The sequence below is a fragment of the Caretta caretta genome, chromosome 4 (assembly GCF_965140235.1).
Source record: "Caretta caretta isolate rCarCar2 chromosome 4, rCarCar1.hap1, whole genome shotgun sequence".
Lineage (NCBI taxonomy): Eukaryota > Metazoa > Chordata > Testudines > Cheloniidae > Caretta > Caretta caretta.
In genome coordinates, this window is record NC_134209.1 from 130,703,450 (window position 1) to 130,719,912 (window position 16,463).

The 16,463-nt window shown below is 41.5% G+C and overlaps 1 protein-coding gene across 4 annotated transcripts in view; it reads left to right on the forward strand.

Annotated features, from left to right (window-relative positions):
• SH3TC1 (SH3 domain and tetratricopeptide repeats 1) overlaps positions 1 to 16,463 on the forward strand; it is a 55,363-nt gene that overhangs the window by 16,272 nt on the left and 22,628 nt on the right. For all 4 annotated transcript variants that reach the window (XM_048848978.2, XM_075128054.1, XM_048848979.2 and 1 more), the window contains 5 exons: positions 2 to 129; positions 6,635 to 6,740; positions 8,500 to 8,658; positions 9,445 to 9,622; positions 11,575 to 11,648. In XM_048848978.2, coding sequence (XP_048704935.1) covers positions 2 to 129; positions 6,635 to 6,740; positions 8,500 to 8,658; positions 9,445 to 9,622; positions 11,575 to 11,648 — 645 coding nt within the window. The remainder of the gene's footprint in view (position 1; positions 130 to 6,634; positions 6,741 to 8,499; positions 8,659 to 9,444; positions 9,623 to 11,574; positions 11,649 to 16,463) is intronic.

Genomic DNA, 16,463 nt, shown 5'->3' on the forward strand with positions numbered 1-16,463 from the left:
GATATCTCCCTGAAGCTAATCATGGTAAAACGAAAGAGTGGACTTCCTGACCCCCGACTGCAGGGAGAACTGAGAGGACGACTCCGTCTTCTGGAGAATGACAGCAGGGAGGTCATGGCAGTTTTTAGTGTAAGTCAGCTCTGGTATATTTACAGAACAGTTTGGGGTGTTATCAATAACAGAGTCTACCAAAACATTTCAGCATCATCGAACTAACCTCTGAAACGTGCAAGGGTCTGTTCTCCCATTTGTATATGTGTGTGTATAAATTGAAGGTGGTCAAATGCAGTCCACAGACACTGTCATTTTTGACTTGGAGGTGACCAAAATTGCTCAGATCAAAATGGGATCTCTACATGTCTCTGGGCCATACTTGCTTACAGGAGATGACATTGGCTTCAATCTGCTCCATTTAATGTAAATTAAAGGACTGATTTTCCTTCACCTCATCTGGCACAGGGGAGCAAAAATGCGTGCTCCTGAGTTTGGAAATGTGAAGGGGGGAGCAACATGTGTCTCCTCCCCCCCTTCAAGGGCCCACAGGCTCTCACAAGAGGACCCTCTATATTGGCTTATGCAGGACCAATGAGGAAACTATTCCTATTACACATATGGTTTGCATAGGCAACCTGGCCTGATACCTGTACAGGGCTTAAGTGATGTGTAGGGCTTTGCGCCGACACTAGGAACCCAGATGAATTTTGCCCATTCGTTATATGGCATGAAGCTGTTATGTATTTAGGAACAGAAGGTATAATAATGGAGACAGTGGCACTCTGGGATAAGTTGGTCTTATTTATATCAGAAATTTACTTCCAGTGCTCAAAGGATCAGACAGATCACACTATTACAACATCTGTTTGATGAAGTAAAATGAGAGAGAAAACATGCAGGTTTACCAAATATTCAGATACATACAAATCCAAAATATAGTAAAATGAATGAATATTAATATTGACAATAATGGCCAAACTTTCAAAAGGGCTCAGCTCCTGTTTAGGCACTCAGAGTGGCCAGGTATTAAAAAGAAGTCAGGACTCAGTAACTCCATTTAAGAAAAATGGGCTGTGTTGCACGGTAAGCACTTCTAAAAGTCTGGCTACTTCACTTCATTAATGGACCGGATTAGAGTAATGCACTGGAGACAGCGCCACAATAATAGAAAATACCAGTTAAACCAAGTTCGGAGTTTAACATCCCAATGAAAAGCAAATGGAATTCAAGATATAGAAATGGAAAATTGGTACAGCTCTTGAGTTTCCTCATACACACTTTTAATGCACATAATGGAGGTATAAAAGGATATGCCTAGAACACATCCTACCAGTGAAACTGTCCAACAAAAGTGGGAGAAAAAGAGAAAGAGAGAGAGAGAAAAAAAATTCTAACTATTGTGAGAGGTGCCAGACCAACTCATTTAATAAGATAACGTGTGTAAGTCCCAAATTGCAGGTACTGTACAATTTATACAAATGTAAAAGGGACCTGAAATGCTATCCATATCACAAAACTGTGTGTACTGAAAATATTCAATTAAGAATGTTTGGAAGTAAGATCCTTTGTATCTTTGTCTCTGACCTGGATGCAGAAAACAACTCTATAGGCATGAAGTAGTAGTTTCTTGACTTAATGAAAGCAGAATCTGTCTACAGAAAAAGAAGAAACATGAAAAGGGACAAACTATAGATGATCACAGAATTGATACACACAATCATGTGGACGCCTTTGTATCTTCTGACTCTCAGTGAAAATCAAGACTAGTCTTGTTATGCACTCCTTCCTTTCTTAGCTCAAATACCAACTGATAGAACAAATGAACCCAACTGGAGGAAGTGAAATAAGCCACAGTATTTGGGACATTGAAATGGACAAGAATAGGATCAATTATTTATTAGTGTGATTGTTACTATACGTTACATAAAGTGTATAGCAGATGTCTGTAAAGAAAGGAATAAGACATTATGTTCTAGATTTAGAAAAAAACCAAACAATAAAATTATTACCATAGCAATGGAACTAGAAATACTGGAGAACAAAGCAGAAGGCATTTTAAATAAAACTGCTGAATGCATTGCATGTAAAGCGTAACTAGCTAGTTTTAGCTGTTTGTGTTTTTGTAAAAAAGTGGAAGGAAAAAAAATCACATTTTTCCAAGCAGTTTGGAAGAAGTAAGTAAAGAAGTAAAGTAAAGAAGAGAGGCATAAATATGGGATTTATCAGGGTTGACTATTTGTAGTTTTAAATTACATATCAGTGGCATGGGTTCATTTTTTTTTTTTTTATTCTCCCGTAATACGGGTTTGCATTACGGATGAGCTCCTCACCAGTGATAAGCTGCCAAAATCTTAACAGCGGTCCCTCCTCACCCCCCAAGGGGGTTGTTGCCCACTCCCGCCCCCCGGGACTTCTGCCCCATCCAACCCCCTGCATTCCTTCACATCCCCCCCCCCTCAGGACCCTTGCCCCATCCACTCCCCACCCCTGTCCCCTGACTGCCCCCAGAACCGGGCAGGACGGTCTCATGGGCCACCGTAGTGGGTGCCCACCCCTCCCCTAAGAGCCAGAGGGGCCTGCTGGGGGGCAAGGTGGGGAGTCCCGGCGGTGCTTACCTGGTACGGCTCCCAGGAAGCATCTGGCAGGTCCCCCTGCCTCCTAGGGGCGGGGGAGCATAGCTAGGGGGGGAGCAGGCGGAGCGGCTGCTTCCCCCGCTGATCACATCCAAAGTGGTGCCTTAGGCACCGACTCTGTGGGTGCTCCGGGGCTGGAGCACCCATGGGGAAAATTTGGTGGGTGCAGAGCACCCACCAGCAGCTCCCCAGCCCCAGCTCACTGCCGCTCCGCCTCGCCCCTGAATGCGCCGCCCAGCTCTGCTTCTCTGCCCCCCCCCCGGCTTCCGGCAAATCAGCTGTTCGGTGGGAAGCCTGGGATGGCTGAGAAGCAGGCGGTGGCTTTGTGCTCAGGCCCAGGGAGGCGGAGGTGAACTGGGGCGGGGAGCGGTTCCCTGGCGCACCCCTGCCCCCCGTGTTACTGGCTGTGGCGCAGGAGGCTCTCCTCGCGCCCCCCGCCCCGCCCCCGGCCCAGCTCACCTCCGCTCCGCCTCCCTGGGCCTGAGCGCAAAGCCGCTGCCTGCTTCTCAGCCCTCCTCGGCTTCCCGTGCAAACAGCTGATTTGTGGGAAGCCTGGGGTGGGGGGTGGAGAAGCAGAGCGGGGAGGTGCATTCAGGGGAGGAGGTGGAGGCGGAGCAGAGGTGAGCTGGGGCCAGAGGCGGGGCAGGGAGCTGCCGGTGGGTGCACCAAATTTTCCCCTTGGGTGCTCCAGCCCTGGAGCACCTATGGAGTCGGCCCCTAAGACGCCACATTTGGCCGGTTGTTAAATTTAGAAGCCCTTTTAGAACCGGTTGTCCCTCGTGGAACAACCGGTTCTAAAAGGGCTTCTAAATTTAACAACTGGTTCCAACGAACCGGTGTGAACCGGCTCCAGCTCACCATACTCCTCACCAAACCTGGATAGGATTGCCCCCAAGTATTGGGATGCTATAGATTTGGGTCCAAACATTTTTACTCAATAGCATCAGTTTCAAAAATGATTTGAATCATCATCATTTCATGTTGGTGGAATGATAACTATTTGATCTTCTGTGGTTGTCTTCTGCATGGTTCATGTTTGCATTATCCATTTTAATATGGATTCCCCATCTCTCTCACTAACAAGTCAAACACTGAAATCTTCATTACTTAGCATTGAGTTAATAGTATCCATTTCTACATGTTGTTGTCTCTTTCGTGTGCAAGATCTCTTATTACCCGTCTGCTATTGTTATTTCTACCGACTTTATAACCTGTTTTCTTGCTAGTCTGTTTTGATGAATGTTTCTTGGGGGCGGGGAAACGACTGTGCACAAATGACTGGATTTTAAGGCACTGCTAGTGTTTAAGAACAGATTTAGGAAAAGGACGGTCAGAAAAGCAAGATTTATAATGCCAAATTTACTTATAAAATGGTGAATTTGTTTTGATATTGAGTAATGCAGGATGCCTAGAGGTTGTGATATTTCAGCCTTTGGAGGCAATTTATTAATAGATTTTGGTCTCAGAAGACTGTAATTCTGTTCTTGTATTAATATTTAATCAGGTGTAGAGACTGGAATACATAGATCTATGTGCAGATGAAGGGGACCATCTGGGAATATGACGCTTCAGTTTTTTAAAGAGACAGCAGCACTTTTTTGTAATCCATTTATGTTATGTAAATGAAAAATAACATAAATTGTGTGTAAATTGATGGAATATTTCCCAAGATATTGAAATGAGTAAAATACTACTAATAATACCTAGTTCTCATATTTCAGAGTAGCAGCCGTGTTAGTCTGTATTCGCAAAAAGAAAAGGAGGACTTGTGGCACCTTAGAGATTAACAAATTTATTTGAGCATAAGCTTCCGTGAGCTACAGCTCACTTCATGGGATGCATGCAGTGGAAAATACAGTGGGGAGATTTACATACATAGAGAACATGAAACAATGGGTGTTACCATACACACTGTAATGAGAGCGATCACTTAAGGTGAGCTATTACCAGCAGGAGAGTGGGGGGGGAATCTTTTATAGTGATAATCAAGGTGGGCCATTTCCAGCAGTTGACAAGAATGTCTGAGGAACAGTGGGGTGTGGGAGGGGGGTGGGAATAGACAAGGGGAAATAGTTTTACTTTGTGTAATGACCCATCCGCTCCCAGTCTTTATTCAAACCTAAATTAATTGTATCCAGTTTGCAAATTAATTCCAATTCAGCAGTCTCTCGTTGGAGTCTGTTTTTGAAGTTTTTGTTGTTGTTGAAGAACTGCAACTTTTAGGTCTGTAATCTCTTTGGTCACTCGATTACAGACCTAAAAGTTGCAATTCCCCCCCGCCACTCTCCTGCTGGTAACAGCTCACCTTAAGTGATCACTGTCATTACAGTGTGTATGGTAACACCCATTGTTTCATGTTCTCTATGTATATAAATTTCCCCACTGTATTTTCCACTTAATGCATCCTATGAAGTGAGCTGTAGCTCACGAAAGCTTCTGCTCAGATAAATTTGTTAGTCTCTAAAGTGCCACAAGTACTCCTTTTCTTTTAGTTCTCATATAGCACTTTTCATTGGAAGACTTCAAAGCGCTTTTCAAAGGAGGTCAGTACTCTTTTATTAAGGAACAGTGGGTGAAATGTTATCTGGCATAGGTTGTGTTAAACATACGTTTGTATGGCAGTTTCTTTACAGAATTAATAATCTTTGAATCACAGACATGTAGGACTGGAAGGGTCCTCAATAGGTCATCTAGTCCAGTCCCCTGCACTCAAGGCAGGACTAAGTAATAACTAGACCATTCCTGACAGGTGTTTGTCTAACCTGTTCATAAAAATCTCCAGTGATGGAGATTCCACAACCTCCCTAGGTAATTTGTTTAAGTGCTTAAGCACCCTGACAGTCAGGCAATTTTTCCTAATGTCCAACCTAAACCACTTTCATAATTAATTATATCATTTAAAAACTTTTTTTTTTCCGTAAAACTTACTGCAAATTTGTGACCAGACAAAGCCATAGGTTATTTGAAGAGTAGGCGATTTATTGTGCTCTCCATATTCTGACACATATTCCATTAAAATCCTGCCTTATTAGAACATTAAGGATGAGCGTGCCACAGTTGGGAAGCAACATAGTAAACTCAACCTTAATTCTCATTCTTGTGCATACACTGTGATAAAAGGTCACTTCCTCTGCTGAGGCTCTAGCCCACAGTTTTAAAACATCTCGTAGTTGAAAGGTAATCATGCTCTATAATAAGACTGCTGGCTAGAAATTGCTGGAATACTGTATCTCCATTAGCTTATGAGGGGGTCTCCTGCCGGGCTGTGTAGCTCTTACCTTTATAACTGCAGACATGGTTTACATACTGCTCCAACACAGCTTATGAGAAAGAGACCCCAGCCTCGTTCATGCCTTGTCTTATTCATAGTGCACCTTTTATTGTGGGCTTTCACAGTAACATTAGCTCCCCTAAAAGGCACAGATATAATATTATTAGTTAAGCTTTTAAATGTTCTGTCTCACACACACACACTCTCTCTCTCTCACTCACTCGCACACACACAGGATCACATTCCGGTTTCAGTTACACTGGTGTAAATTGTAGTAACTGTTCATTTCTGTCGGCAAAGGGAGCTTAGCTAAATTTTCCGCGAGAAAACAGCAAACGAAAACACTCTTCTTCTGAATTTTACTGTAATGGAATTTTATGGTGGCCAATGTAGCTTTAGAGTATAAATGAGATGAGAAATCTGTCCACAGTATACATTTAGGTGAACGTTTATGACCCAAACAGGTAGCTAAAGGTATTGGGTGAAATCCTGGCCCCAGTGAAGCCAATGGAAGTTTTGCCATTGATGTTAGTGGAGTGTGTATTTTTTCATCTATTCTGTATGTGCAATGTGGATGAATAACTGACACTATGAAGAACCTCAGCTTTTTAATTTTCAGATTTTGTGTGTGTGTTTATAGAAACATTTTTCTTGAATTTAATTACTGATATAACTTAATGAATCTATTATTACCTGTAAGAGTATAATGAAATAATGTGTTTGTTTGCTTTGTTAGGAGCTGTCTGCCAGATTGTTGTCTATTCACAGTGACCAAGACCTAATAGTGGTGACATTTAAAACATTTGAAGAAATATGGAAGTTTTTAACCTACTATTCCCTTGGTAAAGCAATTTCATCTGCAGGACTGTTCAATATTGTTGTTGTATTTTTATTGTAGACATAACTTTTTGATTAGCTGGAAACAATTGTTGAAAGGGATTAGCAAGATAAAAGCACTGGTTCTTAATGTATAATTTTGATTGTTTTAAAGCAATACTATCTATCTGCCCCCGCATCTGAGCACCTCAGTCTTTTATATCTTCACAACACCCTTTGAGGTAGGGAAGTACGATTATCCTCATTTTGCAGATGAGGAAGAGATAATGAAATGACTTACCCAAGAGATCTGTGGCAGAACCAGGAATTAAACCCAGGTATCCCATGGCCCAAACTAGAACCCTAAACACTGGACCAAGCCTCCATCTTCCTAATACTGTCTTTCCCAAGGAGAATTAATTATCCTATTAACAGTGGCATCTTAAAGAAAAAATTCATTCTTGTCACATAGATAGTATGATTCTTGGGATGATATTCTAGTTCACATGCATGCATAATTATTCAGCTATCTTCCAAAGCAGATATTCTAATATAGGCCTTGCATGTTCTAAACTCTGTAAAATGGTATAATCTCTATGTCCTATTGCACTGAGTGAGAGTTTTAAGATGTAAGGCATACAAGATTCAGAAAACAGAAATGATTAGCTAGGAGAGTTTATATAGGAAATGGAGAGTTTTATATAGGAAATTAAGGGCAATTTTTCAAACATGTCCATGTTTTTTCATTGCCTACATTTTTGGGTGCTCAACTTCAGTAATTTAGAACCAAACTTTTAAGAGATGTTGACCACCGCCAAATCCGGCTGAAAGGTGTTCGGCACCTCTGGAATCAGGCTCTAGCTATCTCAAATTTTGACCCTTGAAAATATGGGCCTTAGGCCTGATTCTGAGAGTTGTTGAACACAGGTTGCTTCCATTGACTTTAACTGGAGTTTTGGGAGCTCAGCACCTCTTAGGTGTCTGAAGTTGAGCATCCAATATTGGAGGACAATTTTGACAGTTTGGGACTAAGTAAGTGGTGAGAGAATCCTGCAGGGAAGTATGTCAGAGATGGAAAATCCCATGATGTTTTCCATCTAGAGAACTTCATTTGTAGACATATAATTTTGCTCAGTTTATTCATGATCCTGATGCCAATGTTTTTGCTCTTGAGTCTTGAATTCCATGCAGTTAGGGATGAAAAATGTTAGGAAGAAGTAGGGAACTGATGACAGGACTTGTTGCAGTGGTAGTAAAAGTCTAGTAAGATGAAGAAAGACAAGAGGAGTAGGCACTGCTGGCTAATGGGCTGGCAAGACCTTTGTGAACAGCACGTATCATGAGGCACTGAGCAGCTGATTATGCAAAATACTCCTTGATTAGAACTCTGACATTTCCACCATCAATATTTGGGCTTCATGGCCTTTTCTTAAATGCATCCCTTACATATTTGCTGCTATTTGCAAATTGCTATTTGTTGGCAGTAGAAATAAATGAAAATCTTAAAATTCACTGCTACTCCTACTGGGCCAGATACTCCAATGAATAAATCAGCATCGATCCATTAATGTCTCTTATGTGTATATCCTTGAGTCTGTCATAGATTCCTCTCGATGTCAATGAGAGTTGTGCATGTGCATTTTGCCAATACTGCAATCCAACAGCAGTTGGACATCGTATTTTAAGCAATAATTTGGATTGTCTGACTGGTAACCACCATTTATTGCCTTTTGGAGAAGTCTCTGTGTTAATTTAATTAAAGAGGCCACCTTAATTTTTTACTAGGTTTTATAAATCACTGCATGGAGAATTTGTTGCTAGATCAGTCTTTCTGGCTCTGTTCCCAAGAAGAGAATGAGGATAAACAAGAAGAAGCTGGAATTGAAGTCGATATAAATGAAGAGTCTCTAAATTTGATGTACAGAGGTCTCTTAATACAGGAAGGTAAGGAAGATTGTATTTGTAAAAGGATAACTATTATAGAAACAAGTATAGTCCCCACGGCCCCTTAAAGATTTTGGTTTTGAAAATGTAAGAGTGAAAAGTTGGGGTTTAATCTATCTCCAGTTAAATCAATGGAAGCCTTTCCACTGATTTCACTGGGTTTGAATCAGACACTAACTGCATCAGAATGTAGACAGAAAGAGAGTTGGAACAAAAACCATAGTATTGTACAAAGTTAGAAGAATCTTGAATCTTTTTAGAAGCATTGGCAGTAAATAGCATAAATAGCTGCAGATCATTTTTTAAAATGTATTTTTTTCTACAAGCCCAGTAAACAAACCTACCTAGGAACGTTAAAAACTTCCAGACTTTAAAAATATACAGTGACCCAGATTCTGCAACCCTTATTCACACGAGTACTTTCATTGACACCAATGAGTTAGCAAGGACTGCAAAATCAGGCCCTGGGGCACTATATCACCAAGTGTGTCTTAAGTCCTTTGATACCTTCTAATGTTACAATTTAAAAGACTTCTACAGTTACTAGTAGTTGTTGACTCTGCTCCACATTTTGCACTATAAGTGTCATTTTAGTTTGCATTAAATTCACTCTGGCTAATAAAAGTTTAGAATTTAAAAATATGTGTTAAAATTGTGATTAAAAATAGTCTTCTGAATTAATATCAATTAAAATGATCATTCTAGATGCTTGTGTTAAAAGCCACATGTGACATTAAAACAATTCAATCTCTCTAAAATATGAAATATATTTTATTTCTTTTTAAGGAACTTTCTTTGTATTATGTCCTGACAACCTCATAAGAGAGACAACTGCTGCAGACATGGCAGTGAAAGTTTATCAAGAGAACAGAAGAGTTACTGAAGACATCTCTGGTGGATCACTGCGTGAAGACCTGACCACAGTGTCTAAAGCTGCTGCAGAGACTTTGATTCCTTTTCATCAGTAGGCACCTGACTTCAATTTCCTATTTCATATGTATAAGAATGTGTATTTATATACAGACAACTTTAAACTGACAGCATTTTGTAGCTGGCTTTGGAGGGCTCCCTCCTTTATTCAGGAGGTCTACAGATCTCTCACTCATTTCCTTCTTAAGTTCCATACCAAGTCAGATAAATAAGTGCTGATGCCATAGTGCAGTATTCAGGGAGATGGTTTACTATCTTTTGTATTAGATATTAAACCAATGTCCCTTCTTCCTGACTCTGGTGGCTATCCACTTGGATGTTTAAGGATGCAATGGAAATGACCTAGGTTTTGAAAAGCTCTATAGTGGTGTCAAAGATTTTCACTTTCAAAATCCAAAACATGGAAAAAATAGTTTTCACTTGCATCATCTTAGTGGGGAAGGATTGCTGGCCTCTTACATCACTCCAGCTTCTTTGGCAGGTGGCAGTCAAGCTCCTTTTTGCAGTCTCCTTTGGGATCATCCCAGGGTCACTAATCCCTAAATCCAGGTGAGTGGGATCAGCCTTGGTGCCTAATTTGTGCCAATGCTGAGCTGCAGCACCTCTAGATTTGGCAATTTATAGCCCTGGCACCTCTGGGCTTGCTGCATCAGTTATGAATGTAAAAAAAATTGCTCGAGCCCCGGCACCTCTTTCATTACAAATTAAGCCCTGATCAGCAGAGAACCACTCTAGTGGTGCTGCTGGCCCATAGAAATCTGAGTCTGAAGCAGAGCCCATAAGTTAGTGTCAGTGGTTACTAAGAGATCCCAGGAAATATACCTGACCCCTAGAAGAAAAGCAGAAATTCGTGCTTTAGTTTTGTTTTTCTGACTGGCTGAAGGAGGACGCTTAAAATACAGCCGCTTTATCTAGAAAAACAAGTCCAATTAAATCAAAATGGCTTCTGCTGACCCTCCTGAGTGAATGGGTTAGCTGAACCAATCAGCAAAGCAAACCAAATACCATTTGACTTCATTCATATAACCCATCCCAGCTGATACTCACAATATGAAATGTATTAGTAAAAGATACTTGAAACTTTCACAGATAATCGAGCCTATCTTTTCCTTTGACAAAAAAGGGCTTATTATTATTACTATTACTAATTTGCCATGGACTAGGCTGCATTGTGCTAGGCTCTGTACAAACACAGAACAAAACAACAGTCCCTGCCCCTCAAGGCTAGAGAGTTTTACATGAACCACAGCATTTTTACTAGGAGTCCGGTGGCACCTTAAAGACTAACAGATTTATTTGGGCATAAGCTTTCGTGGGTAAAACACCCATGCATCTGAAGAAGTGGTGTTTTACCCACGGAAGCTTATACTCCTTGTTGTTTTTGTGGATACAGACTAACACGGCTACCTCCTGATACTTGACAGCATTTTTACTAAAGCTCTGCAAACTTTAAAACAGGGAAATGCATAAAGTGTTAAATTTCATGTTGAATGTCTTATCACAGCTCTATTATATGACTAAATTAGTCAGTTATTGCTGCTTTGTTAATTTGCCATATTGAATAATTTAATTCTGTGGTCATCAATACCTTTTTGAGGTGGAGCTGGCAAGCAAATATGCATCAAAACAAAATTTCAACCAAGAATTAGGAAAAAATAGTGAAAAATGTTGTGATTGCCCACTGCCCCCTGTTCCCTTTCTTCTTCCAGCTAGCTGTACCTGTAAAGAGTGTTCAACAATTACATGGTTTGCATAATCAAGAAATGGACAGGATATCATTCCATTATATTTCCAGTCTCCTTCAGATTCTATGGTGCTCAGTTACCACACTGATAAATGTCTTATATGTATTTAAAGTGGACAAGCAGAAGCATTGAAATCAATAAAAGTTTGAAGAAATAGGAGTTTAGAATATCCCTGCCTCTATTAAAACCTTCGGGAGGTGTTTCAGATACTTATTCCAGTGTCCTTTTTTCCTTCCTCTAGATGGTTTCTTAAAGTATACTCTGATCCTGTTCATTTTGCGAGCAAAATGGAGTCTAAATGCAGCAAGCAAATAGGTAAGAAACTCCATCTAAACTTTTGCATCTAATTTTATAGATATTTAAACGGCATTATATAAATTCCCAGAGCTAGATTTTACAGGGTTTGGTAATGTTCGCACCTTCTCATTTAGCTGTACTAGAATAGCAAAATTGCCATAGCAATTATGGTGCTGTAATATAGGATGGCTGGCATAAATTTCTGCCTACAACTAGATTTAAGCATAGCATATCTACTGAGTGTCTTTCATCCAGAAGTGCTTTACAGGCAATAGCCATGTGTCTAATTAATGTCTAGCAATATGATGTCTAGCATGTGTCTAAACTCTGAAGGTCTATTTTCTTGACTTTTCAATTTTATTTTATTGTTTTGCTCATAAATATTCATTCATACTTCAAGGCATATATATCAAGTAGATATGTAATATATTCCAGTCAAAAGAAATACATTAATAAGCTATTCCATAGGTCTGACATTTAAAGTTTGTAAAGAAAAGAAGGAAAATTGGAAATTGAAAGCATTTACATATAATGAACACATGTTCACACACACACACACACACACACACACACACACACACACACAGGTTCACATATATTTTTGTCTGAAACAGCCACAGCAGCCCATGTACCAGATGATCAGTTATTTTCTGACTATGGTTTATTTTGTTTTCCATTCTTTGACTTATTCCAATCATTATACTTCTAGACTAACATAAAGTCATAGATCTATTTAACAGGTACACCGTGCATGTATTCACATTTATTTACTATAGAACAAATCCTGCTACCCTTAGCTAAAGTATCAGTATCCCCAAAAGACCTGTTTCAGAGTGGTAGCTGTGTTAGTCTGTATCAGCAGAAAGAACGAGGAGGACTTGTGGCACCTTAGAGACTAACCTATTTATTTGAGCATAAGCTTTCGTGGGCTAAAGCCCACTTCATTAGATGCATGTCGTGGAAAATACAGTAGGAAGATACATATATATACAGAGAAGATGAAAAAATAGGGCTTGCCATACCAGCTCTAACGAGACCAGTCGATTAAGGTGGGCTATTATCAGCAGGAGAAAAAAACTTGTGTGTTGATAATTAGGATGGCCCGTTTCGAACAGTTGACAAGAAGGTGTGAGTAACAGTAGGGGGGAACATTAGCGTGGGGAAATAGTTTTTAGTTAGTGTAATGACTCATTCACTCCCAGTCTTTATTCAAGCCTAATTTAATGGTGTCCAGTTTGCAGTTTAATTCCAGTTCTGCCTTTTTTCATTGGAGTCGGTTTTTGAAGTTTTTTTGTTGAATAATTGCGATTTTTAGGTCTGTAATTGAGCGTCCAGAGAGGTTGAAGTGTTCTCCAACTGGTTTTTGAATGTTATAATTCTTGACGTCTGATTTGTGTCCATTTATTCTTTTGTGTAGAGGCTGTCCGGTTTGGCCAATGTACATGGCAGAGGGACATAGCTGGCACATGTTGGTAGATGTGCAGGTGAACAAGCCTCTGATAGTGTGGCTGATGTGATTAGGCCCTATGATGGTGTCCCCTGAATAGATATGTGGATAGAGTTGGCAATGGTCTTTGCTACAAGGATAGGTTCCTGGGTTAGTGGTTCTGTTGTGTGGTGTGTGGTTGCTGGTGAGTATTTGCTTCAGGTTGGGGGGCTGTCTGTAAGTAACGACTGGCCTGTCTCCCAAGATCTGTGAGAGTGATGGGTCATCCTTCAGGATAGGTTGTAGTTCCTTGATGTGCTGGAGAGGTTTTAGTTGGGGGCTGAAGGTGATGGTTAGTGACGTTCTGTTACTTCCTTTGTTAGGCCTGTCCTGTAGTATGTGACTTCTGGGTACTCTTCTGGCTTTGTTAATCTGTTTCTTCACTTCAGCAGGTGGGTACTGTCATTGTCAGAACACTTGATAGAGATCTTGTAGGTGTTTGTCTCTGTCTGAGGGATTCGAACAAATGCGGTTGTATCATAGAGCTTGGCTGTAGACAGTGGATCATGGTGTGGTCTGGATGAAAGCTGGAGGCATGTAGGTAAGTATGACGGTCAGTAGGTTTCTGGTATAGGGTGGTTTTGTGACCATCGCTTATTAGCACTGTGGTGTCCAGGAAGTGGATCTCCTGTGTGGACTGGTCCAGGCTGAGGTTGATGGTGGGATGGAAATTGTTGAAATCATGGTGGAATTCCTCAAGGGCTTCTTTTCCATGGGTCCAGATGATGAAGATGTCATCAGTGTAGCAGAAGTAGAGTAGGGGCATTAGGGGACGAGAGCTAAGGAAGCATTGTTCTAAGTCAGCCATAAAAATGTTGGCATACTGTGGGGCCATGTGGGTACCCATAGCAGTGCCACTGATTTGAAGGTATACATTGTCCACAAAAGTGAAATAGTTGTGGGTGAGGACAAAATGACAAAGTTCAGTCACCAGGTTTGCCGTGACATCGGGGATACCGTTCCTGACGGCTTGCAGTCCATCTTTGTGTGGAATGTTGGTGTAGAGGGCTTCTACATCCATAGTGTCCAGGATGGTGTTTTCTGGAAGATCACCAATGGATTGTAGCTTCCTCAGAAAGAAAGTGGTGTCTCGAAGATAGCTAGGAGTGCTGGTAGCGTAGGGCCTGAGGAGAGAGTCTACATAGCCAGACAATCCTGCTGTCAGAGTGCCAATGCCTGAGATGATGGGGCGTCCAGGATTTCCAGGTTTATGGATCTTGGGTAGCAGATAGAATGCCCCTGGTTGGGGTTCTAGGGGTGTGTCTGTGCAGATTTGTTCGTGTAGCTTTGGCAAGAAACTAGAAACCAATACTAGCGGGATTTTTGTTGTAGGCGTAACCCTTCTGCCCGTCAGAGTTGGCAGCAACAAGGGCCGGGTACAATATCTAGGGGATCCATTCCAATAACACGATGCAAACTGGCTCGAGCCCCCACCCAGTGACCTGGGACAAATATATACCACCCCCGCTGGGCGCCTCCAAGAGGCAATACTTGCCCTCTCGCAAGCACCTAGTCTGAGTGTAGCAAAAAACCTTTGTTTCTCTCTGTTATTAAATGTGGCATTATGTTGGGGAAACACCACCAACGGGATTCATAACACAACCCATGAGCAAAAAAACCCACCCCAAGCAAATTGGGGCATGCCCCCTTCCCTTTGGTTCTTGAGTCCAGCAACCCCAAATCACCCAAAGTCCCAAAAGTCCAATGACTCAAAAGTCTCTGTCCCTGGTCAGGGCAGCTCCAGAGTTCGAAAGTTTATCTGCAGAGCTTTACCTCCCAACCTGGGTGGAGATGGGGGCGGGGTAAGAGGCACCTTACATGATCTGAAGCTGACCGCCCCACAGCTCCATAGGCCTCCACTCCGCCAGCCGCCCCACGAACTCCTTCGCTCAGCTCCGCAGCCCACAAGCAGCTCCCGCCGTCCCATAAACTGCTCCACCAGCCCGTCCACAAACTGCTCCACGTCCCACCAGCAGCTCCCGCCGTCCTACGAACTGCTCCACCAGCCTGTCCACAAGGCACTCCAGCCGTCCCGCAAACTGCTCCACAATATATCTTCAGGCTCCCCCACTACTTAACACAATGCTCAGTGATTTCAGCTCTTAGTCAGTTCAGTTCTTTGGTGACTTCAGCTTGTAGTAGGGGAGCCTCAGTGCTGGTGCACTGTTAGCCCAAAGTGAGCTCAGCAGCCTGTAACTAAACTTCTAATGAAATCAAAATTAGCTCTGATATTCCACAGTGGAGAGAGGAGGAAGCGCAATTAGCATGTAAGGCCCTCACCAAGGGGCCATGCCACCAAGTATTAATACTTGTCCACAGCCTCTCTCCATTCACAGAGTTTTGGAACCCATGACCCTTGCCTAGAGAGTACTACTTAGTTGATGGTGAGTCCCTCCATTATAACAAAAGGCCAAATACAGTTCCAAGCACAGTTCCCATAATCAGGGTAATAACAATTTATTCTTCCTGCCCCAATAACAGAGACACTGGGGATCCCACAGCAGCCAAAGTGACCACTTGGGCAGCTATAGCCTCATTCTAGGCGGGGTAGGTGTGCCTATGCAAATGAGATCAGCCCCTGAAGTTCTTTTCCACAACTTGCCACACCTCACCACCAGATGTCAGGGTGGAGCTCATCCTGACACTGCTTACATAGGTAATATCTGAGAATAATAAGAGCACTCACTTGTAATTACTGGATTGATTGGAAGAAAGCAGAAAAGACTTAATTTTAATGTTTGTTTTTGAAATTTGAAATCTTAAAAAAATGTCAATCAGCTCACGAGCTTTTCAAAAAATGGAGGAAAGAGGGGATTGAATTTTTTAACATCTTTCTAGCTTTTTTTTTAAAAAAACAATTTTTTGATCTATTGGTTACCACCAGAGCCAATTAGCATCCCTCAAACATGTTTTGGTCAGGGCAGCGTCCAGAAGAACCAATCACTGTTCCAGCCCAAGCAGGAATAAAGGTGATGGGGTGCTTTAACCAAATTTTCCCTAAGAAAACAGCAATCCAAAACACCAAATGCAGCTGTGGTGCATTTAACTCTAAGTAACACACATTTATGATGTTAGATGCATCCCTTTAACAGTGGGCATTGCCGATGTGGGGATATTTAGATTGCAGATTGCAGTCCCATCTCCATTCTTGTTTGGACCATACCAGCTCCTGCTTCCACAGGGTTTATTTATGGGGATTTTCTTTCTATCAAACTCACAAGTGGGTATTGCAAAATCTATTCACCTCTTCTTTTTTTTTTTTCTAGTCTGTTACAAAAGTAGGTAAATGACCATTATGTTCATCTTTAAAGCAAGTGGAATTTTGAATACATTTTAAATACTGTTTT